Here is a 27,144-nt window from a genome sequence, read left to right on the forward strand (position 1 = left end):
GCATAATGCTTCAGGGGTTTTTGCAAGACACTTTCATAGGAAATAAAATCATGGATGTCTTCTTCAACCTAAAGGTATGTGGCTTTCTTTGCAAATCAGCGAATTACTTGATGTAAAATATGCAATAGCTTAAGCTGCAAGTGGCTTCAACTTCCTGCTGTTAAGGGCAAATTTGACGCATGCCTCTGCGCTTTCGCTGGCAGAGTCTTCATTCCCCCCAAAACGTTTTAACGATTTACCAGTGCCTTTACCACATCAAAAGTAAGGCCGCAGAGGGCATATGTCAGAGCCTCCTACTAGGTGTCTCCTGTCTGTTCTCCATCATGCTGGAAACAGTGCCACCTCATATCTACTGCAACTGTCCTCTTCCTTCCTCCATCATATCCACTCTCAAAAATCACGAACATTTCACAGGTCCAATTGACTATCCAGCCTGGTAACCCATAAACTTGTGGTCATGAGTACTTTGCCTTTAAAAATCAAATCGAAAGTACATGGTAACGTTTTTTTGTTTTTGTTTTAATTAAGCTGCTATAGATGTTTTCTGACTAACTGAAAGAGAAACTGTAGTAAGTAGCTGAAACTTAGAGGTTTCTCTTAGCTGCCAATTTAAGAAAGCAGTAAGATGTACGTGCGCTATCTTCTATATGGTGAGTGCTGCTGACTGTGTGGGAATGTTCTTTAGGATTATCAACACCCTGCAAAAAGCCAACAGCCGCAGAGAAAAAAAAGAAAGTTGTCTTACCTTTATGACAGCTATCACAATTTTGGAGTCCCCAGCCTGAACAGCTACTGAACTGACTGTTGTCGTAGAAAACCCCACACCAGGACTTCCTTGGCTGGACATGGTACTTCAGAACCAGAATTTATACTTTGGACGGCCTCTGGACAAATGTGTGTCTGCTGGTCATTTCAGAAGGCAATCGCTGGGGTTACTTGGATTCATTCAGGGAAAGCGCTCAGCTCACACTGATGACTCTGCCAAAAGGAAAGAACAGGAGGTTAAAAATAGACAACCCCATTGAGTTTATCATGAGAGGGGAGAGAGAGAAGAGAATGGGAAAGAATCGCCACACCCCTGGTATGGTAACACTAAGTGCCTGATATTTTTGCCATTATCTTAAACGGGGAGGGCAGTTTCAAGCTCTCTGCCTATCAGCTGATGTTTAATAGCAAATGGAAAAAAATTACATCCTGACAACCCAAATTAGTTTTGCCATTGAATCTATATAGTTAGGGTGGACTTTGAAACCAGCTAGTCTTAGACCTGCAAAGATGGATATCTTTGCAAGATTTTCAAGTCACCCTTATGCAAAGAAAGCCCCCAAAAATGTACCTTAAAAATAAGTGCTAATATGTATTTTGGGATTAAGCCACAGATTGCTTCTAATTTCAGGTTAATTTGCTTTCTAAAAATTATTGCCTTTTGTCAAATGAAGTTTATGTGGAATGGCCACATTTTCTCAGAGTCTTGGATTTGTTAGGGAGGGACATTTTAAAAATATTTCAGTGAGCAATTATCAGTAGATCTCTACCATTTCAGGATGTCTTTATGACCGCTTTATTTCACTCACCAGCATTTTCAAATTCAATTATCACGATGACCAGGAAGTAATATACCTTGCTATTACCTTTTCATTGCAGCAAGAAAAAAAATTTTGTTTAATTTAAGGTTAACACTATATATTTTACTACAATTTTTTTAAAAAGGATAACATTTTACTTCAGGTTTGGTTTTTTTTATTGTCCTCCGCCGCATGCAGAAAAATTATAGACAGCTTCAAATCAGAGCCAAAGATCAGCAGATTAATCCTCTTGCTAGAAACCCAGCGTGTGTCACAAGTTGTCTGTGGTATTAAACAGCAGCTGTTGGATTCCCTGTCAAAGAACAGCTGAAAATAACACTGAAGTTTAGGTCAGAGGTCAGATGTGAATACATCAGAGATACTAACTCCAAAGCTGCTAGAGCCATTGGAAATCTCTCTGGGACAGAGCCAGAATGGAGGATGTAGCAATAAACAGAGTTAAACTAGTCCACTTACTGTTTAAACCCTTAGCTCATTTCAAAAACATGTTTAGGTTCGAGCCTAATGTTCAGAAGACTGAGTCAGCACCATTGCTTTGTTTTCCTAAAGTTCATGATAATATTCTTGAGTCAAAGAGGGAAAAGTGCTTTCACATGCACTTTAGGGTTCAGCAATTAGTTTCCCAGAACATGTCATGGCTGCTCTGAAATTATGCAGCCAAGACCCAGGTCTCTGGTCTCAGCATCTGATTGCTGACCAGCAAGATGGAAACCAGGCCTGGATCCCAGTTCCTGGGATTCTATAAACCTTATCTGATACCATGAAGGGAGAAGCTGGAGCAAGCTCAAGAGAGTGGATACCAAGAGATACCAGGATATAGAAAATATTGTAAGTGGTTTCATTTCTTGGCAGAGATGGAGAATCAACCTGACCTCTTTGTCAAGTCTGCCTCAGTGTTGAAGGCAGGCTCCTTCTGCTCCAGCAAGTGGTTAGTCCAAACAAACCAAAACAAACAGAAAAACCAGTTTTCTGCTAATTGCCCTCAAGAAAAACCAAGAGTCGACAACTGTGTCACATAATATCCACACCCTACACTAAAATGCCCAAAGGAGCATTGCTTAAATCATTGTGTACATTGCCAACCGGAAAAGCAAACAGTGACCTGCACCCAAAATACACAGTGCACTTTTACTTCAAGTTAATCAGGTAGAAACTCAGTGTGTCCCCTTCAACTCCAAAAAGAGAGAGAGAGAGAAAGAAAAGGAAAGAAAAAAGAAACACGGTATATGTCATAGTTGCTGGTAGACCCTCAAGAGGCAAAGGGACTTTTGTCAGCAGGCTGCATAGTCATAAAGCTCCACTTAGGATGGATGATTGTCCAAAAGGGTGCAGAGGGCAGGGTGGAATGTGTAGCACTGCAGGTCCACACCAAGGAAAAAGGAGAAGAGAGATGAAGAGGACAGAAAATATGGCTGAAAGTCTGATTAATTCCAAGGTTTAAGGGCAAAAGGAATTAGAAATATTTAAGACTTTGTTAAAAGATTAATCCAGCTTGCCAGCAGCAAAGGTATTGCCTTTTTGTGTGTAGATGACCTTTCTTTGCTAATTAGATGGAGCAGGCCTCTGGTGTTGCATAAAGAAATTGTTTTCAAAAAAAAAAGAAAGAAAGAAATTGTTTTCTACATTGGGAGACATGAACCATAATGCAAACTGCAAATGTGAATTTAAGTGATTTCTGACTAATATTTTTGAATTCAAATTCTTGACTTTAAAAACCTTAAAAAGGTTTGATTCACTTTTTTCTCCCCATCCCTTGCTTTCTTTTCAACTTTTTAGTCCTTTCCCTGCAGAAGCTCTTTTGTTCAGACTTCTCTATTTGTATCTAGCTCATTTTGAACTTTGGCCTATGTTTCTGCATCTAGCATAATATTTAATTATAAGTTGCGCTATTAACTCTGGGAAATGGTTTGGAGGATAGTTAGTATAAAATATAGTATGTTAAAGAAACTGGTACACTATAATTAGATGGATTTTTAAAAAAAGCTTTTTGAGATAGTTTGTTTATACTCCACCTCTTCTATCATCACAAAAAAAAAAAAAAAAAAAAAAAAACAAACCAAACCAAAACAAAACAAAAAACCTTACAGGCATTCTCATATCCTTTGAAGTTTATGGAGGATCTTGCAGAGGTTATTATGCCTTCTCTGTTTATCCCTCTGGGAAATGCCTGTTTTTATACCAGCTGAATTTTAGTGAAGCGTCTTTCATGGGGATATATCAAAAAGCTATAACTGGATTCTGTAGAGTTGCAAAATAGCACTTCTTTTCCTCCAATTTTTTTTATTATGGTAAAATACATATAACATGAAATTTACCATCTTCACTATTTTTAAGTGTACAGTTCAGGAATATTAAAAACATTAATTATGTTGTGCAACCATCATACCCACCTATCTCCATAACTCTTTTAACCTTGTAAAACTGAAACTCTATTACCCATTAAACAATAATTCTCCATTCTCTCCTTCCTCAAACCCCTGGCAGCCACCATTCTGCTTTCTGTCTCTGTGCTTTTGACTATCCTAAGTACTTCATATAAATGGGATCATACAGTGTTTATCTTTTTGTGACTGGCTCATTGCACTTAGCATAATGTCTTTGAGGTTCATCCATGATGCAGCATCTGTCAGAATTTCTTTCCTTTTCAAGGTTGACTAATATTCCATTGTGTATGTGTATGTATACACCACATCCATCCATCTATGGACACTCGTGCTGCTCCCATATTTTACCTATTATGAGTAATGCTGCTATGAACACAGCTGTACAAATTATCTGAGGTCCTGCTTTCAATTCTTTTGTGTATTTACCCAGAAATGGAATCCCTGTATCATATGGTAATTCTGTTTTTAATTTTTTGAGGAAAGGAAACACTACACTGTTTTCCATGGTGGCAAATAACACTATTTAATAAAATATAGGTAGCTAGTAGTTTGAAAACTTCATCATGCGATTTTTTTTATTATTTTATTTATTGGAGAGAGAGAGAGAGAGAGAGAGAACATGAGCAGGGGGAGGAGGAGGGGGGAAAAGGAGAGGCAGAAGGATAAGCAGACTCTCCACTGAGCATTGATCCCTAAGCAGGCCTCCATCCCAGAATCCCAAGATCATGACCTGAGCCAAAATCAAGAGTCGGACGCTTAACCTACTGAGCCATCCAGGTGTCCCTCATGTGATTATTTTTTAGCTCTGTCTATGGGTATGACATTAAAACAACACATTTTCTTTACTGGAGTACACGTGGGCTCTGCTCATTTCTTCATAGAAAATCCCAAGTGTTTGTCTTAGTCAATATTATCACTAAACTCTATAAAGACAAATTGGATAGACCTGACATAAATAAAGCAGAACAAGACTATTTATCCAGGTTAAAACTTCAAGGCAAAATCTTCTCTGCTATTATTATTACTAGCAGTAATAATAGTAGCTACCATTTAGTGATAGTTAATTTCATGCCAAGAACTGGGACAAGGGCTTTATATTCTATTCCATTTAATCTACATAAGGCTGGAAGACATATTTTCCTAACTTTATAAATCAGACAGGCACAGTGATTTACTAATACCTGCCACCTCCTATGCAAACTTTTCTGCTTGGGCTTCAAAGCTATCTATGGCCTGCCCCCTCCTACCTGCTCAATGACATACATATACCTTTATTACCAGGCCTCAAGGATCATCCTTGGTCTCTACCTTAATTTAGTTGTTCTATGTAGGAATATCATCCCCTTCTTCCCTTCATCTCTCTGAAGTCCTCCCATCACTCAGGACCAAGATGAATTACCAACTCCTTTTAAAACTTGAAATAGGGATGCCTGGGTGGCTCAGTAGTTAAGCCTCTGCCTTTGGCTAGGGCGTGATCCTGGAGTTTCAGGATTGAGTCCCATGTCGGGCTCCCAGGAGGAAGCCTGTTTCTCTCTCTGCCTATGTCTCTGCCCCTCTCTCTGTGTCTCATTAAAAACAAAACAAACAAACAAAAAAAAACCTTTAAAAGTTGAAATAGGGCACCTGGATGGTTCAGTTGGTTAAGCGTCTGCCTTCAGCTCAGATCATGACCCCAGGGTCCTGGGATAGAGACCCGCATGGGGCTCCTTGCTCACCAGGGAGCCTGCTTCTCCCTCTCTTCCTCCTATTCCGGCTCCCTGTGCTTGTATGCTCTCTCCTTCTCTGTCAAATAAATAAATAAAATCTTTAAAAATAAGCAAATAAAATAAAAGTTGAAATACCTGCCTATATTCCTTTTTTTCTAAAATTTGACTGTTCTAAAAATTTAATAATTACATGTTTATATTACAAACTTGCTTTGTTTTCTATTTCATTTCCATTAGTATTATTTCTCAACTAGATTTGAAGCTCCATATCGAAAGGAGTCATGTCTTAACATTTTTAGGGGACCTTTTCAGACCACCTCATAGGAAGATGATAAAGACTGATAGAGTTGCTTACATAAAGTACTTGGAAGAGGACCTGGTATTTAGCAAGTGCCATAGACAGAACACAACACTAGGCACAGAATTGGTGCTTATAAATATTGGCTGACACAACTGAATCATGTTATATATAGGAAAAAGATACTTTTAATACAGTTCATTCAGCCAGTATTTATTCATACAACCAATAGTTATTGAGCATTTGCTATATACCAGGCACTCATGCACTGAGTGAAACAGGTCTCTACCCTTGAAAAGGTAACATTCCAATGAGAAAAGGCATATTATAAGCAACAAAATAAGCAGCCAACCTAAAAATACACTATGATATAGGCAAACAATAACCACTAGTAGTTTAAATAGACTGAATCATATTTAGAATGTGCCAGAGAAATCAGGGGATACTTTCAGGGTATTTCTATTGGAATATAGAGATTAAGAAGAAGAAGAAACTGATAGTGATTAGGAAACAACAACAAAATAAATCACACAATATGGGAAAGGCAATGGGTCAGGAACATAAGTTCTGAAGTCCCACTGCCTTAATCTCTCTGTGCCTCAGTTTCCTCATTGCATATTGGGGATAATGGGAATACCTACATCATATATGTTTTGGGGGGAATTAAATAAGATAATATTTGTAAGACACTTAGAACAATGTCTGGTACCTGGGTGGTATTCTGATAGTCACGTATTATTTCTAAGATGGCAACAATATCTGCTAAGGGATATCCTAAATCTAGTAACTACCAACATTTTTTAAACAAATTTTAAAAATTAAGTTGAATTAAAACACATGCTCAGCAACCCAAATGGATTCAATATATTAAAAAGACATAAAATATGCATTGCCAGGGAGGAAATTATTTTACTATAATCAGATGATCAAAACATTTCAGTGAGTTGTCATTTCTAGAGATTACCATTTTTATCACTCACTTTAGCCAAAATTTTTCCTAAGTCAATCTTTATATTATTTGACACTCCTCCTGGTACTTCTAGTTTATTTTGGATTATAAGCATTCTCACTGAATTGCAATCCATATGTAAATGGAAATTGCCCTTTCCTCTTAAAACAGCCTCCATTCTAGCCATCAGCTCATTTTTCAAAGCATGTATTCACTTGTTCATTCATCAAGTATGTTTAAATACCTACTAAGTGTCAGACACTATTCTAGATGCCAGGCACACAGAAATACACAAAATAAAGCTCTTTCACTGATCGAGCTTGCCTTCTGGTAGAGGGGACATAACCAAATATAAAAAACAAAAAATACAAATACAATTATGTCAGAATGTAACACGTTATGAAAAAAAAATAAGGCAAGGTAAGGCGGAGAGAGTGAACAGGAGAAGAGTGATACTATTTTAGGAGGGAGTCAGAAAAGATGTCTCTTAGATGAGATTTGGTTACAGATCAGAATTAAATTGAAAAGAGCAGGACAATATCTCAGGGAAAAACATTCCATCCATCTGGGGCATGTGTATGTTATATTTGGAAAGTACGCAGTAGGTCAGTATAGCTGGAGCTAAGTGAGACTTGAAAGAAAAGGACTCTGATGGAACATGAGCCTGAGAGGTAGTGGTGACTCGTTCACACAGGCCTTTGTAGGTAAGTGCCTCTATCTCCTGGTTTGCTTGGGGCAGTCATGGTTTACTTCTGTTGCCCTGGCATAATTTCTCTTAAGGGCCCTTTCACTCTCAAGAATCTCATTTGGATGATAAATTATGTGGCTACTCTGCTAGCAAGCCAAAGTAAGGACTTTGGCTTTCTTTCATTCTCAGTGAGATGGAACATTATTGCAAGTTTCATCCGAGGTAAGACATCGTTTGACTTAACATTATTTTTAAAAAGCCCTTTGTAGAAAAGAGGCTGTAGGAGTCAAAGTGAAAGCAAGAGGTAGGATGAACTTCATAGTACTCAACCCACAAATGCCAACAGTGTGAGTCTTTGGGATGCTTCAGTATGGTCATTTAAGTTTCCCTTAAGAAGAATAGCATATCCAAAATATCATGCCTCCTTTTGACAGTTTGACTCTATCTGCACATGGACTTCCATAGATTTCCTTACAAATTAAATATGTTTAATGACATATAAATCCCTAGCTTTTCTGTAAGACCTGGGAGAATAATTATAAACAAGCAACTACTATAATCCAGCAAATTTCCTTTCTATAAATGATAAGGAAAATAAAACTCAGGTAAGTTCAAAGAATACTTAACTTGGTCAGAAGATCAAAGGTGACTATATTATGATAATTTTAAGCAATAGTATATCAAAAATGACGTGCAAAATATCAATACTTACGTACATCTTTTCTTGAAAATTATTTAGAGTATGACCTGCAAAACAGTCAAATATATGTGTAGACATATATTTGATGAACAGTCAACATGTAGCTATCATTGATTTGGGAAAACTCTTTCTGAATAAGAGAGCTATATAGGATATTTCAAGCCAGAAAAGGTTAAAAAAATCACCGAAAAGCTTTCATGTACAATATTTATTTTTTAAATTTTAAGTCACATGACTCCCTACCGGTGTTGAGCTATGCTCTTAAGCTCTCAATGTAGTGAGGTCCTTTCTCTGATATAGTTCCTTTTAACATATAATCAAGTGTCCTAAGAGTTGCCTTTCAGAACCGTGGGTGGTTATATGAGAAGATAGGAATCTTAGACAACTTGATTTTGGGAAAATTAGATTTCTTTTGTTTTTCTTAACTGATGCTAAACTCCAGTTGAGGCTGAGAATTTCCAGCCCAGAACAATCCCCAGGGAGGCTTGAAAAGCAAAAGTCCTTCCAGCTGCTTGGGAAGCCAGCAATGACACTGAGGGTGAGCTGTCTCTTCTCCAAGCAGTAAGAATTTTTTTCCAAGGAAGGAAAAATAATATAATGTAAAACCCAAGGACATAAAAATCAAATACCTTACACGGGCTGGTATTATCCATGGATTCTAAGCAAGAAGTATGTAAATAGTTAAAAGGAGAAAAAGTTTCTTTTTAAAATACAAGGTTTTTAGTAAGAAACAGGAAGACATAAAGAAATGAATGCAAATATGTGTTATTACACATATAATAACATGCAGATATGTACATTATATACAATAAGATACTCTTAAGTAGTGTTACTATGGGCTTTCTCAGTTTTATGGGGTGATATTTCATAATCTACTGACAGTTTGTTGGCATTGGTTTAATGACCAAGTCAGTTTTAACAAAATTCTACTGTAGATCATATTCTTTTGGTATATTTTTTATTGGAGTTCGATTTGCCAACATGCAGGTCATATTTTTTACAACTTAACTGAGTTTCTAAAAATCTATCTTATCGACCTTAAGATCTGCGTCCTCGCTCCAAGTGAGAATGCCTCCCATCAGTGTTCATGCAGAAGTCCCTTGCTATGAGAATCTTCATTTTTGTTAATGCACTACTCACCCAAGTCATCGAACCCAACATGAAAGGCAATGATTGCTGAGAATGTCCGGAAGGATAAAGAGGTTACTAACACCTGCAGGAAAAAAGATATTCATATACTCCAGCTTTTAGGAAAAACAGGAAACAAGATGAGAGAAACTCACAGAAACCTGGAAATCAAAAATGGAAACAAAAGTGGCATTTCTGCCACACCCCACAAAACTCACACCACCCTAAGCAAACCAGTTTCCTATCACAAATTCCAGACTCACAAAGGAAGGACTTCAAAAGCAAAGTCAACTCACTTTATGTGGAGTTTAGATTCTGTTTCTGGCTTGTCCCTGCATCCAGGGTGAGCGGATGGCCTCACCACAAAAGTTTGCTGAGCACCTGCTGTGCATAAGCCCTAATTTCTTTTATTAGCACCATCTTCATCAAATTCCTTTAGATTTGTATAACTTGTAAGGCTGAATCTGGCTGGGACCCTCAGCAACCCTGTACTTCTGTCATAGGGGTTGGAGAACCAAGGCAAAAGAAATTCAGTGGCTTATTCAAGTCTCTGAGTAAGTCAGTCTATAGCCCAGACACTTCCCTCTTCGTCTCTTGCTCCAATACCACAGAAACAAAGTTCTATCCTAATTATGTTAAGTCAAAAATTATTCAGATGTCCATACGCACCCTTGACTCGGCTAGTTCACACGGTTCAGCACTTCTTCGACAGAGCCCCAAGTCAGAACCTTACATCAAGCCCTCTTACGAGTCTGTTGTACAAAACTCCATCTCTGTTCTGTTTTCCCCATTAGAAAACTCAAAGATAAAATACACATATGAGGTACTTCAACAAGAAGGCTTTTATCACATAGAAAGTATACCAAGCCTAAAGTCCTGGAGATGACAAGAACTCTCTTAAAGGATTTCCCAAATCAGGGGCCCCTACGTGGTTCAGTCAGTTAAGCATCCAACTCTTGATTTCAGCTCAAGACATGATCTTAGGATTGTGAGATCAAGCCAGGTAAGCCTGTTTGGGATTCTCTCTCTCTTTCACTCTGCCCCTCTCCCCTATCTCAAAAAAAAAAAAAAAAAAAAAAAAATCCCAAATCAATGTGAGCCATCACAATACAGAATAGTTTTATACATGGATATAAATTAATAGCATCATAATAAAACTGTTTTGGGTTTGTGTCATAGTTCTTCCTACTTTTTTTTTTGGTTGTTAAAATGAAATTACATTATTAAGGAATTTACACATAGAATGGAAATCAATTCTTCTGTAACATTCCCTATAGGATTGTTTAATTTTATAGGTATTTGTATAAATTATGCATTGATGTTCATTTTTCCTATACTTCAAACCTGAAACAAAAGCATCTGCTACACAATCTATTTCAGAATCTATTTCATGGACTTTTAACTTCTCAGGATCCTAATTCTATTTTCCTAATTTCCCCATACTTTACACAAGTATGTTTAAATATAAATAACCAAAACAAGATACATGACTTCCTTGGATTTTCATTTTTTCCACGTACTTCACTGGTATTTAAGAAAAAAATCCATGTAGAAATACTTTATTTAGTATTAATTTTGAAATTTGCTATGTTGAATATTCAATCTATATCTGTCTTGTCATTTTATTGGATTACTATTACTTATATATAATTTTTAATAAATATATATTTATGGACAAATTCGTATGTCACATATAACTATTTCATTTATATATTTTATATTTAGTTATATTGATATATCTTGACATAGATATATTTAATATAGATAAAATGTAAAGGCATATAGGACCATGTTTAAACATTGAGTGACTCCCTGAATATCTGAATCCACTAACCTTCACTTTTCCACTTTTTCAATTCATATTTTAATGCAATATTTCCAATCTTTTTTAAGATACACACTCTGTGGTTAATCTGTGAAATTACTAATCCATTACTTCCTTCTTGCCAATAGTATATCACGTACCAAACAGTGTTTTAATATTAATTAGGTTTTTAAAGGTGTTTTAAAGGGGCACCTGGGTTGCTCAGTGGTTGAGTGTCTGCCTTCAGCTCAGGTCGTGATCCCAGAATTCTGGGATAGAGTCCTACATCGGGCTCCCTGCATGGAGTCTGCTTCTCCCTCTGCCTATGTCTCTGCCTCTCTCTCTGTGTCTCTCATGAATAAATAAAATCTTTAAAAAAAATAAAGGTGTTTTTAAAAATATTTAAATTCTTGCGGAGATATTTAAAGATACTTTGAGGTATCAGAAACTTTAGACTTAGAAATATTAGCATCCCAATTATTTATTTTTTCAGCCTTATTGAGATAGAATTGACATGACATTGTATAAGCTAAGGTTGTACAATGTGTTGATTGCAAAATAATTAACACTATAGCATCAGCTAGCTCCTCCATCACATCATATATCATACCTTTTTTGCAGTGAGAATATTTATATATGTACAGGATAGACAGATAGATAGATAGATAGATAGATAGATAGATAGATAGAGGGGGAGGGGTTGGTGAGGGGCAGAGGAAGAGGGAGAGAGAGAGGCTCCACGTTCAGAGCCCAAGGCAGGGCTTGATATCACAAACGTGAGACTATGACCTGAGGCAAAATTGAGAGCTGGACACTTAAACAAATGAGCAACCAGGCACCCTTGCAGTGAGACTAAAGATGTACTCTTAGCAACTTTCAAGTATATAATACAGTATTGTTAACTATAATTACCATGCTGTGCATTAAATCCCAAGAATTTAATCTTCTATTTGGAAGTTTGTACTCTTGGACCAACGTCTCTCCATTACTCTGATCTCCCAGTCCCTGGTAACCATCATTCTATTCTGTTCCTATGAGTTTAACTGTTTTTAGATTCCACATGTGAGATCATACAATATTTTTCTTGTTCTGACTTATTTCACTTTTCATTTAGCAGAATGTCCTAAAGGTCCAACCATGGTAGGATTTTCTTCTTTCTCTTGGCTAAATGACATTCCATTATGTGTGTGTATGTGTGTGTGTGTATATATACATCTTATGTGTATATATATATATATACACACACACACACACACAATGTATATATATATATACATATAATATATATATGTAAGGTATGTGTGTATGTATATATATATACACATAAGATGTATATATATTTTTCTTTATCCATTTCTTTATACTTTCATCCATTGACAGACATTTTGGTTGTTTTCATAGCTTGGCTATTGTGAATAATGCTGCAAATAAACATGGGAGTGCTGACATCTCTTCAAGATTCTGCTTTCATTTCCTTTGGATATATACCCAGAAGTGGGATTGCTGGATCAATTGGTACCTCTACTTTTAATTTTTAAAGAAACATCCATCTTGTTTTCTGTAGTGGCTGCACCAATTTGCATTCCCACCAGCAGTGAACAAGCATTCCCTTTTCTCAACATCCTCACCAACTCTTGCTCTCTTTTGTCTTTTTGATGACAGCCATTCTTTCTAATAGGTGTGAGGTGACATTTCATTGGGTTTAATTTGCATTTCCCTTACAATTAGCGGTATCGAACATCTCTTCAGGTACCCATTTTCTATCTGTATCTCTTCTTTGGAAAAATGTCTGTTCAGTTCCTCTGCCTATTTTTTAAGTGGGTTATTTTTAAGTGGGTTATTTTTTGCTATCGAGTTGTATGATTGTGGGTTGTTTTTTGTTTGTTTTTCGTTTGTTTTGGCTATATAATTTGGATATTAACCACTTCTCAGACTTATGCTTTACAAATATTTTCTTCCATTCTGTATATTGTCTTTTCATTTTGTTGTGGTTTTTTTTTTTTTTTTTTTTTTTGTGAGGGTTGTTTTTCCTTTAGCTGTGCAGAGGCTTTTAAAAGGTTTGATGTAGTCCCACTTAGTGATTTTTGCTTTTGTTGCTTGTGCTTTCCTACCATATCCAAAAATCATTGCAAAGACCAATGTCAAGGAGCTTTTTCATTATGCTTTATTCTAGGAGTTTTATGGTTTCAGATCTTATGTTTAAGTCTCAGTCAATTGTGTGTTAATTTTTGTGAGTGGTGTAAGATAAGGGTCCAATTTCATTTTCCTGCATGTGGTTTTCCAGTTTTCCCAACACTATTTATTGAAAGATTATTCTTCCCCTGTTGAGACTTTTTAGCTTCCTTGTTAATATTAGTTGACCATGTAGATGGTGATTTACTTCTGGTCTTAAATCTGTTCCATTGGTCTATGCATCATATTGTTTTAATTACTATAGCTTTGTGAAGTAAGTCAATCAGAGAAAGACAATTATCGTATGATCTCACTCACATGTGGAATTTAAGAAACAAAGGAGAGGATCATAGGGAAAGGGCAGAAAAATTAAAACAAGATGAAATCAGAGATGGAGACAAACTGTAAGAGACTCTTAATCATAGGAAACAAAGGGTTGCTCCCCAGGAGGATGGGGTACCTGGATGATGGACATTATGAAGGGCACATGATGGAATGAGTATTGGGTATTATACAAAACTGGTGAATCACTGACTTCTACCTCTGAAACCAAGAATACATGTTAATCAAATTTAATTAAAAATTTACAAAATAATTTCTATAGCTTTGTAATACAGTTTGAAATCAGGAAATGTAATGCCTTTCTTCCTCAGGATTGTTTTGGGTATTTGGGGTCTTTGGGGGTTATATAAATTTTAAGATTTTGTATTTTTGTGAGAAATGCCATTGGAATTTTGATAGGGATTGTATTGAATCTATAGATGACTTTGTATAGTATGAACATTTTAACAATAGTTTTCTAATCCATGAACAGGGGATCTCTCTCCACTTGTTTGTGTCTTCTTCAATGTCTTTCATCAAAATCTTATAGTTTTGAGAGTACAGCTCTTTCATCTTCTTGATTAAAATTATTCCTGTTTTATTGTTTTTGATGTTATTATGAATAACTTTTATAAATTTATTTATAAATTTATTTATATAAATTTATTTATATAAATTTTTCAGATAGTTTGTGTTAGTGTTTAGAAATATAACTGATTTCTGTAGTTGAGCTTATATACTGCAACTTATATATTGCAACTGAATTCATTGATTAGTTATAATAGGTTTTTGGTAGAGTCTTTAAGGGTTTTTTCTTTATACAAGATCATATCATCTACATAGACAATTTTACATCTTCCTTTCCAATTTGGATACCTTTTATTTATCTTGCCTGAATGCTCTAGTACTATGTTGAGTAAGAGTAGTTGAGAGTGGGAACTCTTGTCTTGTTCCTGATCCTAAAGGAAAAGCTTTTAACCTTTCACTATTGAATATGATGTTAGCTGTGGGTTTGTCATATATGGCCTTCATTATATTAAGGTATTTTCCTTCTATACCCAATTAGTTGAGAGTTATTATCATAAAAAGGATTGTATTTGCCAATTGCCTTTGTTACACCTACTGAATGATCATATCATTTTTCTTTCATTCTATTAATGCAGTGTATCACATGTATTGATTTGATATGTTGAACAGTCCTCGATTCCCAAGAGATAAATCTCACTTGACCCCAATATATGATCCTTCTAATGTGCTATAGAATTCAGTTTGCTAATATATATTTTTTATAAATTTATTTTTTATTGGTGTTCAATTTGCCAACATATAGAATAACACCCAGTGCTCATCCCATCAAGTGCCCACCTCAGTGCCCGTCACCAGTCACCCCCACCCCCCGCCCACCTACCCTTCCACCACCCCTAGTTCATTTCCCAGAGTTAGGAGTCTATCATGTTCTGTCTCCCTCCCTGATATTTCCTATTCATTTTTTCTCCTTTCCCCTTTATTCCCTTTCATTATTTTTTATATTCCCCAAATGAATGAGACCATATAATGTTTGTCCTTCTCCGATTGACTTATTTCACTCAGCATAATACCCTCCAGTTCCATCCACGTCGAAGCAAATGCTGGGTATTTGTCATTTCTAATGGCTGAGTAATATCCCATTGTATACATAAACCACATCTTCTTTGTCCATTCATCTTTCGATGGACACCGAGGCTCCTTCCACAGTGTGGCTATTGTGGACATGGCTGCTAGAAACATCGGGGTGCAGGTGTCCCGGCGTTTCATTGCATCTGTATCTTTGGGGTAAATCCCCAGCAGTGCAATTGCTGGGTCGTAGGGCAGGTCTAATTTTAACTCTTTGAGGAACCTCCACACAGTTTTCCAGAGTGGCTGCACCAGTTCACATTCCCACCAACAGTGCAAGAGGGTTCCCCTTTCTCCACATCCTCTCCAACATTTGTGGTTGCCTGCCTTGTTAATTTTCCCCATTCTCACTGGTGTGAGGTGGTATCTCATTGTGTTTTTGATTTGTATTTCCCTGATGGCAAGTGATGCAGAGCATTTTCTCATGTGCATGTTGGCCATGTCCATGTCTTCCTCTGTGAGATTTCTCTTCATGTCTTTTGCCCATTTCATGATTGGATTGTTTCTTTGGTGTTGAGTTTAATAAGTTCTTTATAGATCTGGGAAACTAGCCCTTTATCGGCTACATCATTTGCAAATATCTTCTCCCATTCTGTAGGTTGTCTTTGAGTTTTGTTGACTGTATCGTTTGCTGTGCAAAAGCTTCTTATCTTGATGAAGTCCCAATAGTTCATTTTTGCTTTTGTTTCTTTTGCCTTCGTGGATGTATCTTGCAAGAAGTTACTGTGGCTGAGCTCAAAAAGGGTGTTGCCTGTGTTCTCCTCTAGGATTTTGATGGAATCTTGTCTCACATTTAGATCTTTCATCCATTTTGAGTTTATCTTTGTGTACGGTGAAAGAGAGTGGTCTAGTTTCATTCTTCTGCATGTGGATGTCCAATTTTCCCAGCACCATTTATTGAAGAGACTGTCTTTTTTCCAGTGGATAGTCTTTCCTCCTTTGTCAAATATTAGTTGACCATAAAGTTGAGGGGCCACTTCTGGATTCTCTATTCTGTTCCATTGATGTATGTGTCTGTTTTTGTGCCAGTACCACACTGTCTTGACGACCACAGCTTTGTAGTACAACCTGAAATCTGGCATTGTGATGCCCCCAGCTATGGTTTTCTTTTTTAAAATTCCCCTGGCTATTCGGGGTCTTTTCTGATTCCACACAAATCTTAAAATAATTTTTTCCAACTCTCTGAAGAGAGTCCATGGTATTTTGATAGGGATTGCATTAAACGTGTAAATTGCCCTGGGTAACATTGACATTTTCACAATATTAATTCTGCCAATCCATGAGCATGGAATATTTTTCCATCTCTTTGTGTCTTCCTCAATTTCTTTCAGAAGTGTTCTGTAGTTTTTAGGGTATAGATCCTTTATTTCTTTGGTTAGGTTTATTCCTAGGTATCTTATGCTTTTGGGTGCAACTGTAAATGGGATTGACTCTTTAATTTCTCTTTCTTCAGTCTCATTGTTAGTGTATTCAGTTTGCAAATATTGAGAATTTTTGCATCAGTATTCATCGAGGATACTGGCCTATAGTTTTATAATCTTATGTGTCTGGGTTGCAGTATCAGAGTGATGCTAACCTTGTAGAATGAATTTGAAACTATTCCTTCACCCTCGATATTTTAAAAGAGTCTAAGAAGGACTGATGTTAATTTTTCTTTAAAATTGATAGGATTTACCAGTGAAGCCATTTACTCCTGGCCTTTTCCTTTTTGGAGGTTTTTGATTACTGATTCTGTTTACTTGTTATGGACTGTTCAGATTTTCTGTCTTCATGATTTAATCTTGGTATGTTCTGTATTTCCAGAAATTTATCCATTTCTTCTAGATTATCTAGTTTGTTGTATATAATTCCTCAGAGTAGCCTCTGATTTTTTGTGTACTGTGGTATCAGTAGTAAGGTCTCTTCCTTCACTTCTGATTTTGAGTCTTTTTTCCTTAGTCTAGCCAAAGATTTGTCAGTTTTTATCTTTTTTTAAAAAGAGCTCTTAGTTTCGTTGGTCTTTTCTATTGTTTTCCAGCTCCTATTTCTGTTCTGATCTTTGCTATTTTCTTCCTTCTCTTAACTTTGGGTTTAGTTTGTTCTTTTTTTAGTTCCTTAAGGTATAAAACTAGGTTGTTCAAGATCTTTCTTTTCTCTTAATCTAGGCATTTATCACTATAAATGTCCCTCTTAGAACTGCTTTTGCAGCATTCTATAGATTTTGGTATGTTGTGTTTCCATTTATCTTTGCTTCAGGGTTTATCACTTCCCTTTTGATTTCTTCTTTGACTCATTGGTTGTTCAGGAGATTCTTGTTTTTACTTTTAAAATCACTTTTGTCTACCTTGGTTGATAGGTACCCGGACAGAATAGGAGAGTGATTTGGCATCAGTAACCAATGGATCACAGGTAGACTTGGTTGAGTGGTCCAAACACTCCAGGTCAAACAGGTGGTAGAAAATGTAAACAAATAATATGGTTAAACAGAAAATCTGAGTTACCACTGTAATGTGATACTCCCTCTCCACAGAATGGTTAGGCTTGAGGACATCTAGGTTGTAAAATATTTAATTTTCTTCTTCATGACTGTCAAGAGGCTGGGGTAAGTACTGTGGCTGAAGCGAAGGCAATTTCTGTCAAATCCAAGAATAAATTCAAATTCATTTCTTTAAAAGCAAAACCCCAGGACCAAGGAACCAAGGAACTGAAAGGCAGCTCTTTGGTTTAGAATGCATGCTCCAGAATAATGAATAGTGTCCATTTCATTTAGAATCTCTGTACAGAATTCTAACTACACTTAGATTTGCAAAATTTGCAGAATAAAACAAATAGACCAGCTCATGGAGAATTACAAGGTAGAGGTTTATTTTTGCACCCTCCCATGCTCTGTTATCTCCTGGTCTTCTCTGCCAGGGTGCACATCATCTGCCATGAGCCTCTTGCCTCAGTGCCATCCACTCTTGTCCTTACCTGGTTGTTAATCGGTCCCTACCAGGGAGCTGCCTCTTACCTAACGTTTTAGTTGATGATACTGGCTTAAAGTGTAGCCCCTTCTAGATGACACTACATTTAGAAGGGCTCTTGACAAGAGAAGATATTTTTACATTTGGAGAATGGAACTTCAAAAAGCAAACTTGAGGTCTTGTCTACTCTCTCATCTCATCATACTAGTAACTCTTAAGGAAAAGCCCAAACAGATCAAATAGGTTAAAAACAAAACAGCAGAAACTTGATGGCATATTAGATTCTATTCAAATATTTCTTTCAACAGATACTTATGAGGATTTCTGATGTTCCAGGTATTGATTTAGCAACCAGAGAAAATCAGAGAAGGCACAAATGAAATGCATCAAATATTAACTGTATTTTCTGCATTGATGAATTATGGACAGTTTTTGCTTTTTATATTTTTCTCTAGTTCCTAAGGTACTTTTTAAAAACAATAGCTATACTTTCTTAAGTTTATTCTATTTATTTATTTATTTATTTATTTTACTTTCTTAAGTTTAAACAGAATTTTCTTTTGAGGGAGGGAGAGAGGGAAGGGGAGAGAGAGCAGGCAGGGAAGAGAATCTTATGCAGGCTCCTCGTCTAGTACAGAGCCTGATGTGGGACTCTGTCTCCTGACCCTGAGATCATGACTTGAGCCCAAATCAAGAGTCAGATGCTTAACTGACTGAGCTTCCCAGGTGCCCCAAAACAGAATTTAAAAAAATAAAGCAAAAAGGCACAGTGAACCATAATTATCAGTCAGTCATGAGATAATAGAAATTTCAGTTCAGGCTTCACTGTTTTGAGTTTGCTAAAATTCACCACATATGGGATGACCTTATTTTCCTGAACCTATTGATTACAAATATATTTGATTTCTATGGTCCCTAGAAGTATGTAATATATTTCCCCAAATGCACCTCTGCATTCTTTTATTTAAATTACAGAAATCAGATAATTTGAAAGATGATCAGTGTCTTCAAAAGATTCATATACTAAGTTTTTTTCATAAAAGATATTCTAGGGCAGCCTGGGTGGCTCAGCGGCTTAGTGCTGCCTTCAGCCCAGGGCGTGATCCTGGAGGCCCGGGATCGAGTCCCACGTCGGGCTCCCTGCATGGAGCCTGTTTCTCCCTCTGCCTGTGTCTCTGCCTCTCTCTCCCTCTCTGTGCTTATCATTAATAAATAAATACAATTAAAAAAAAAAAGATATTCTAGAATCTTGCAATCCAAAGTGGTCTGCAGACTGGTGGTATCATCAACAGCTGGAAACTTGTTGGAAATGCAGATCCTCAGGTTCCACCCAACTTACTGAATCAGAATCTGCATTTTAATAACATCTCCAGTTAATTTACAGACATAGTCAGGTTTGATAATTACTGATTTAGAACAAATATTCTACTCCAAACTACATGTCTGCAATGTAACTATGTTTCTCCCTTGAAACTAAATCTATGTTCATGCCCTAAGTACCAAAGAGATCTCTGTGGTCTATAAGCTCAACATTTTCTTAGAACAAAACCAAGTCTCGGGGTGCCTGGGTAGCTCAGTTAAGCTCAGGTTCTGATCTCAGGGTCGTGAGGTTGAGACCCGCATTGGGCTCTGTGATCGGTGTAGAGTCCTCTTGACCCCTTCTCTAATTAAAAAAAAAAAAACAAAACTTAAAAACAAAAAATTGAAAAAGAACAAAAGTAGTTTCCAACTACTGAATGGGATATGTTATAAAAATCTATTGGTAGGTAAGTAAATTGTTCACAACTTACAGTAATATTATTAATACTAACTGAATTTCTAGGTCACCATACAGAGAAGCTTGGTTAATCCATAATATAGCTAAAGTGAGCCAAATTGCATTTTAATCAGTTTTTGATGGGAAAATTTTTCCCGGTCCTAAAAGTCTGGGAAAACCTGGTCCTGACATCATTACAGCACTTCCCCATAGATGCAACTGTGTAGACAACTGGTAGAGCTAATCATCCAATTCTGAGCATGTTGTAGATAAAAGAATAAAATGGATAGAAAGACAGGAATGCCAAGGGTTGATATTGACTCCTTTGTTTCCCAGTCTCCATTTTTACTAAGAATACACATTGGCAAGATTACTTACCTTCAAGGGTTTGAAAGAACCCTCATTGTAGGATTGAGGGATTTAACCTTTTCAAAACAGGCATGGCTTCATTAGTATCAACCTAGAAGTTATAGCTGAACTCTCCATTAAGAGTATTTTCTTTCCTTGTCCATTCTTAAAATGCAGTTTTGTCCTGCACAAAATAATGTGAAATAGACTTGTAGAGATGTAAGCAAATTTCAATGCACACAGTTTTCTCAAGGTATGTCTCATAACACATGATGTTATGTTCTCCATATTTCACATAAAGACTTCATTGAGATTTACTTTCTATAACATTTTGAAAATTAAAAAGGTAGTGATTTACATTTTTAACCTATGCTCCCTCCAGATTCTTATATATTCTTGAGAATTCTTATTGCAACATATATTTTGGGATATAAGAATGTATGTAGTAGGCATTTTATACTTAGAAGTGCTTTTAGAAACCCATTTTAATAGAAAAATTAGAAAATAAAACAAAGAAACTGATAATGATCTATTAATTCCACATCTCAAAGTAACTTATTAAAGTTCTGCAAGGAGCTATTTTTATCTTTAAAAATGGATCCTAATATTCCAATAGTTTTGGAAACTGCCTTTTTTCACTCAACAATATATCATGAGTATCTTTTTAATGGACTTCTATCAATTTCAATAAAGTTTTATAACATTTTCAATGGTATAATATTCTTACAGGATACCTTTATTAAAACATTTGGGTTGCTTTCAACTTTTTGTTCTTATAATCATTTATAACCTAATCTTTTCAAGACTAGACCCTTTTTGTTAAATAATCAAAGTAATTAAAGTGTAAGGTAAGCTTCCAAAGATAGCTAAGTTATGGTCTGTTGTAATGCAAGGCTATTTAATAAGTGAGTATGGTTTGTTAACCATTACGTTTTACTTAATCATGGTCACAAATGAGCTTTTATGCTTATTGTTCACTTCTTTTCCAGTTTTTCCATTTTTTTGTTAAGTACTTTTGCCTTCTGTATTAACTGTAATTCTCTTCTGGACCTGGCAAAAACTGGGTATTTCTTGCACCCATTTTGACTTTCACATAAGAATGATTATCGGACTACTTTTGGGTAAATGTAGATACACCAAGTGTCCAATGGGAAATTTAAAGGTGAGGGTAAATATTGTCAGTAGGAAAATGAAAAAAAACCTACTGAAAATAAATACATTCTTTTTTGTATACATATTTTGCTTATATGTTGAACTATCACCAAAATGTACCTAACTTCATTGGACAAGGTATAAGGCTTGCCAATTTCCAAATTTTGCAATTCTAAATTCCTGGTAGCCATTCTGGAGCTGCTATTATTTATAGTATAATATGATTTTGTTATTTAGCTACATTTGTTCTAATATGCTTTCCCCAGTCCCAAATACATATTCATCTTTTTAAGTCTTAAAAATAGACTTATTGGTAGTATCAAAAGGAATCTAACCACTACCTATTGTGGAAAAAAAAAAAAACTAACAATTTCAGACAATGTAGAATTTAAAGGAAACTTAATTTCTGTGCCAAACCTGGGTGTGGGATGGGGGGCTGTTGATAGAGAATGAGAAGCACAAGGGAAAGGGTATTTAGCCTCTGTCTTCTAGGACTCCAGATTTCAGAAGAAAAAAGTTACATTTTGTTTTAATCAAACATTTTAGAAAATGTTAGAAAAAAATTAAAGTTTTAGAGGACATAATTCGAATAGATCCAAAAATGAAGAATTCATCAGGTTATATTATAGAGACCAGTATGATTTAATTCTCCCTAGATTTTATGAACAATCTTTATTAACAGAAATCAAACTTACTGTCCAAAGTGATAACATATCAAAGAAATACATATCAAAATATGCTGCCATTACTAATATTTTTTAACATCTTTATTGCATTTACAATATGTGGAACATTATAGGGATTTACAGTAGAGGCCAAATATCCCAGCCCTTAAAAACGGAGTAGGAAAGATTGAATGAACCATACATAAATATCTTTGAACACAAGCATTAGAGACATACATATGATTATAATTTTACAGGCTTATACAAGTAACTGCTATATGTAATATAACAGGCAGGAAGGATAAAACAGTGAGTAAGAGAGTCACTAAGGTGTGAAATAACTACAGCTAGGTGGTACTAAACAAAAAGACAACACAGAAAATGTGATTTGTAAAGGCTAAGATGTCCTGCAAAGACAGAGCTATCCCTTATTACAACCGTGAGGTAGAATTCTTCCCACCCCGTCTTCGGGTTTCTTGACCACCAACTGGGGGGCCTTCCCGTCCAGATAGTGCTCTCTCACATTACTGTACCCATGACAGACGAGTAGTACACGTTTCTGACTACCCCTTCCACCCCAATTGAACAGAAATAATCTTTTCTGTTTAATTGGTCTTATTTCACCTACTGAAAACGGGTGGCAAAAGTTAGTAAAATAAACAAACCAGTGCTGTTTCTTCTAGCTAATATATCACCATGCTTCAGAAATGCTTTAATACTTCAAGAAGTGAAACTAATCCTAAAATTTCAGGCATAGGAACCCACTGGGGAGCTGTTTTGGGCAGACAGGTATTTCCTCAAAGAATACCAACTGCCAACCGTTAACAATGCCATTTCTATCACAAACCCACTTCTAAAATTTCAAATATGAATCATAAAAATAGTTTACACCTTTCTACACATCCAAAATATAGTGAAAATCCAGGACACAGTATAACCACATTGGAAAAAGATAGCAGTTTCTTTTAAAACTACCCTATGACACAGAAATTCTAATCCTGGGTATTCACCCAAGAGAAATAAAAGCCTATGTTCACATAAGACTTACATTAAGAATAATCATAGCAGCTTTATTTATAACTACTAATGCTGGAAACAGCCCAGATATTCATAAATAGGGAGACTGATAAACTACAATATAGTCATACAATGGAATACTACTCAGCAATAAAAAGGAATGAACTAAAACACCTAACAACATGGATAGATTTCCAAAACATGTTAAGTGAAGAGGCTTCTAGAAAGAGTTCATGCTGTGTGGCTCTATTTATATAAAGACCTAGAATAGAGAAATTGGATTCCTGGTAGACAAAAGAACAGTAGTTGCCTTTGGGAGAGTGGATGGAGTGGGGTCAAAGATTGACTAGAAAGGGCCAAAGGGGAATTTTCTGATAATGTTTTTATATTTTGGTAGTACTGTATGCATTTTCCAAAACTAGGTAATGCATACTCAAGATTTATGCATTTCATTGTATGCTAATTTTACATATAAAATATGGTCAGCATATACTGAGCTCTAGTTAACGATACATATACTGAAGTTATTAGTAGTGAAGATGTCTGCAATTTGATGAATTGATGGATGGACATGTGATCATGCAAGCATAATTAATGCTAACTACCATGTGGGTGATTAATACTTTGTAAAATCTTCACCTTTTTATATGTTTGAAAATTTTTATAAAATGTTGGGAGAAAAATTCCAGGGTGCAACACTTACCAAATGATGCCACTGAGAATTTCAGTATTGATCTCACGGCAAGATAATCATCAGATTCTTCCAATCAGTGTCAATTTAGAAACTCAAGAGCTTGTGAAAAGATATTCCAGAGTGTGAGGTGACTAGTCAGCCCTCAAATCTATACTGACTCAAAACTGTCAGTTGACATTTTGATCCCCTCACACCTTTAAAAATTACCTATATTGATCATTTTTTCTCAACAAATTTGTTGGCTGTGTAGACGAACATAAAAGCTAAGATGAAGAAGCATTCCTAAGGGAAAAAATCAAGCACAGAAATTTTTACCTGACTTCTAAACTAATAAAGAACTATAGTAACAATAATAATTAAAAGAAAGAAAGGCATGTAGATCCAACACACAATATGAGGTCTGATCATACTGTCTAGGCCCCTATCTTCTGAGTGGAAGGACATCTGAATTATCCTCCTGTCTCTCCAAGGAGGGACTCATTTGGGGGCGCCCTAAAGTGAAGGCATGTAACTTGTAAATACTTCTAAGGTGACTCCTTGATATTCACTAAGAACGACTTCAGACTTCAATAGCCTTTTGTCAGAAGTTTTCCACATGCCTGCCTTAAAATCCATGAACAACACTGTGCTTTTTAGTGGCTGTAACAATCTTTAGTTATTTGCTAAGAATTTGCATATAACTATATTGGTATTATATGTTTTATATATATGTTATATATATATATACATATATATATATATATATCGCCTCATAACGGTTCTCTTAACAAAAATAATCTTGATTCTTTTAAAAATTTACTCGCTGCTTTCAAAATATTTAATCACAGGTCTGGCTCTCCTTTGACCTCTGAGTGCTTTATGTTCTAGTACAGGCTCTGCTGTCCTTGAAGCACACGGACTAGTGTTGTCAAGTTCTCCAAGTTTGCTTTAAAATACTGCAGTCACATTATTCAGAATCGTATCTATGAACGTTTTCAGTCTTAAAACATTCCCCTGTATTTATTTCACAGAGCATCCCTATTTCTAGCAGTCTCTATCACATTACCACTGCTCAAGTTCTCTAGCCATAACAGTACTAACAGTGGTCTCAAGTCACACTTGTTACCTCATTATTAGGATACTTTTAACAGCTTTGTGCGTTTGTTTCCACTGGCTGGTGCTGACTCTGAGATCCACTCTGAGTATGACTTTTACTTACTTATTAATGGCACTGTGTCATGTCCTGTCACCCTCAAAGTAGATGATACTCCTCACTTGTCTTCCATCTCGCTGGTCTATCATCCTGCCATAAAAGAGTTAATCTGTCAGATTTAAAAGTCTTGTCACTTACTGATGAGCTCACCAACTCCACTCTTAGTAATTCTGAATGTAGGGGAAATTGAGCTCAGAGAGGTGAGGACAGTGCCATTTCCCCCATGACCCCATGCTCGTCATCTGAGACAGAAGCAACATTAAAAGAATGCTGTATTTTCTATTCTAAAAAGAAAATTTTAATAGTAATTCCATCCACTTTAGATAACATTGTAGTTTTCAACACATTTTTAAAATATGATTGTATTTACAGACCCAGAGAAGTTTGGTAATTTTTACAAAGGTCGGTAAATGACAAAGTCAGAATTTGAGTCTGATATTCAAACTCCAAACTCTTTCCGTTATATTCACTGCAGTTCTTACTTTGGCTCTTCTATGATCCTTTGTATGCTTGCCATTATTTATGCTTCTTAGCTAAACTTAGACTTTTCTAGAGCACACACTGAAGCCACATATTGTCAAGTGTTAAATCAATACTTAATTTTGCCTCATCAAGGTATTTATTGCCCTCCGTCCCAGAAGCATATTTCCCATTTCTCACTGAAGTTTTTTCGAACTTAAAGTCAACTCTGGTAAGTCTGCTAATTAGGTTAACTAGTCAGGTATGTTGCAGCCTATCTTCTGGATTCTAGATTTTTCCTTTGGAGGTTTAACCAGTTATCTCAACCATGTAACTCTTGTTACTGATGATATTTACTAATGTTGGTTTCCCACACCATTTTCGATAAGCTCAAGATGTGGGGGACTTTAGCAACCACAGCATATTTAGTTCTTAGGAACCACAGGATTTTACTATGGCCCTGGGAGGATAGGAAAAGTGCAGAACAACAGCCAATGTCTCTGGCAAGGAACTTACAATATAGCAGAGAATTAAGAGTTCTTTTTCCAACTATAGACTATACAGAGAGCTACATTCAGCTAATCTCACAATCATGCTGTTGGTTATACAACAGGTTTACATGAGAAAATATGGTTTGCTAAGCCCTATCAGAAAATCATGTTCACCCTAAATGGTGTGCCACAAACAGTCAATACACTAAACAACACACCCCATATTTCAACTGACAGGGTAACGGAACAACACATTCACACTAGGTTACACTCAGGAGTGCTGGCCGATTTCAATGCCTATAAAGTGAGAGTGGTATCCAGTCTTCTACACAGTAATGAAGCCTAGACCTGCCATCAACATCCTGGCTGGCAGGCTGAGCATTTTCATCACCATCACCAATGAGTCACCCTAGCAATAAGGTCACCAATAATGAGGACTTGGAATGAAGTCAATTTTATCTGGAAAAAAAGTTACCATCTTTGCATCTTAACTCTGCCGAGCCAGACATGTGAAGAACAGGCGTCAAAACTATATATACTGAGCTTAGAGAGGAGCAAATATACAGTAAAAAGAGAAAACACCCCCCCAGCAAGACAAAAAACAAATCCAGCCCAATTAATACTTCAAGAATTCCCTGAGATGAGCAAAAGTAATGTGGAAAGTTGTGTCATATACCAATAATGGCATATAGAGATGATGGTTCTTTCTCATTTGTGGGCCAACATTAATTCATGATGTATACAGAACTCGTGATTTCAAACAGACTGCAGTCACTTCCTTCACACGTACTCTAAGTGAACTATAATGCTATGAAAGAAAACATTAGGGCATTGTTGGGTTTTCAATCATAAAGTATGTATACATAAGATATACATATAGAAAGTAGCAGCAAATTTACAAATGAACAGCAACAATATCATGTCAAAGCGTATTCAGTTCATCTGAAATATTCAAATTACAAATAACATCTTCAGATGATGCCTTATTTTACTCTTGCTGTAGGCTGGACAGCTTAAGGCATATTAAAAATTAACTCAC

The 27,144-nt window shown here is 36.1% G+C and overlaps 1 protein-coding gene across 5 annotated transcripts in view; it reads right to left on the bottom strand.

Annotated features, from left to right (window-relative positions):
• The window catches only part of CCDC141 (coiled-coil domain containing 141), a 195,568-nt gene extending 191,930 nt beyond the window's left edge, over positions 1–3,638 (bottom strand). For all 5 annotated transcript variants that reach the window (XM_072752066.1, XM_072752067.1, XM_072752068.1 and 2 more), the window contains exon 1: positions 746–3,638. In XM_072752066.1, coding sequence (XP_072608167.1) covers positions 746–847 — 102 coding nt within the window. In that variant the 5' untranslated portion in view covers positions 848–3,638. The remainder of the gene's footprint in view (positions 1–745) is intronic.
• Between the last annotated feature and the right edge of the window lie 23,506 nt (positions 3,639–27,144).

The sequence above is a fragment of the Vulpes vulpes genome, chromosome 3 (genome assembly GCF_048418805.1).
Source record: "Vulpes vulpes isolate BD-2025 chromosome 3, VulVul3, whole genome shotgun sequence".
Classification (NCBI taxonomy): Eukaryota; Metazoa; Chordata; class Mammalia; order Carnivora; family Canidae; genus Vulpes; species Vulpes vulpes.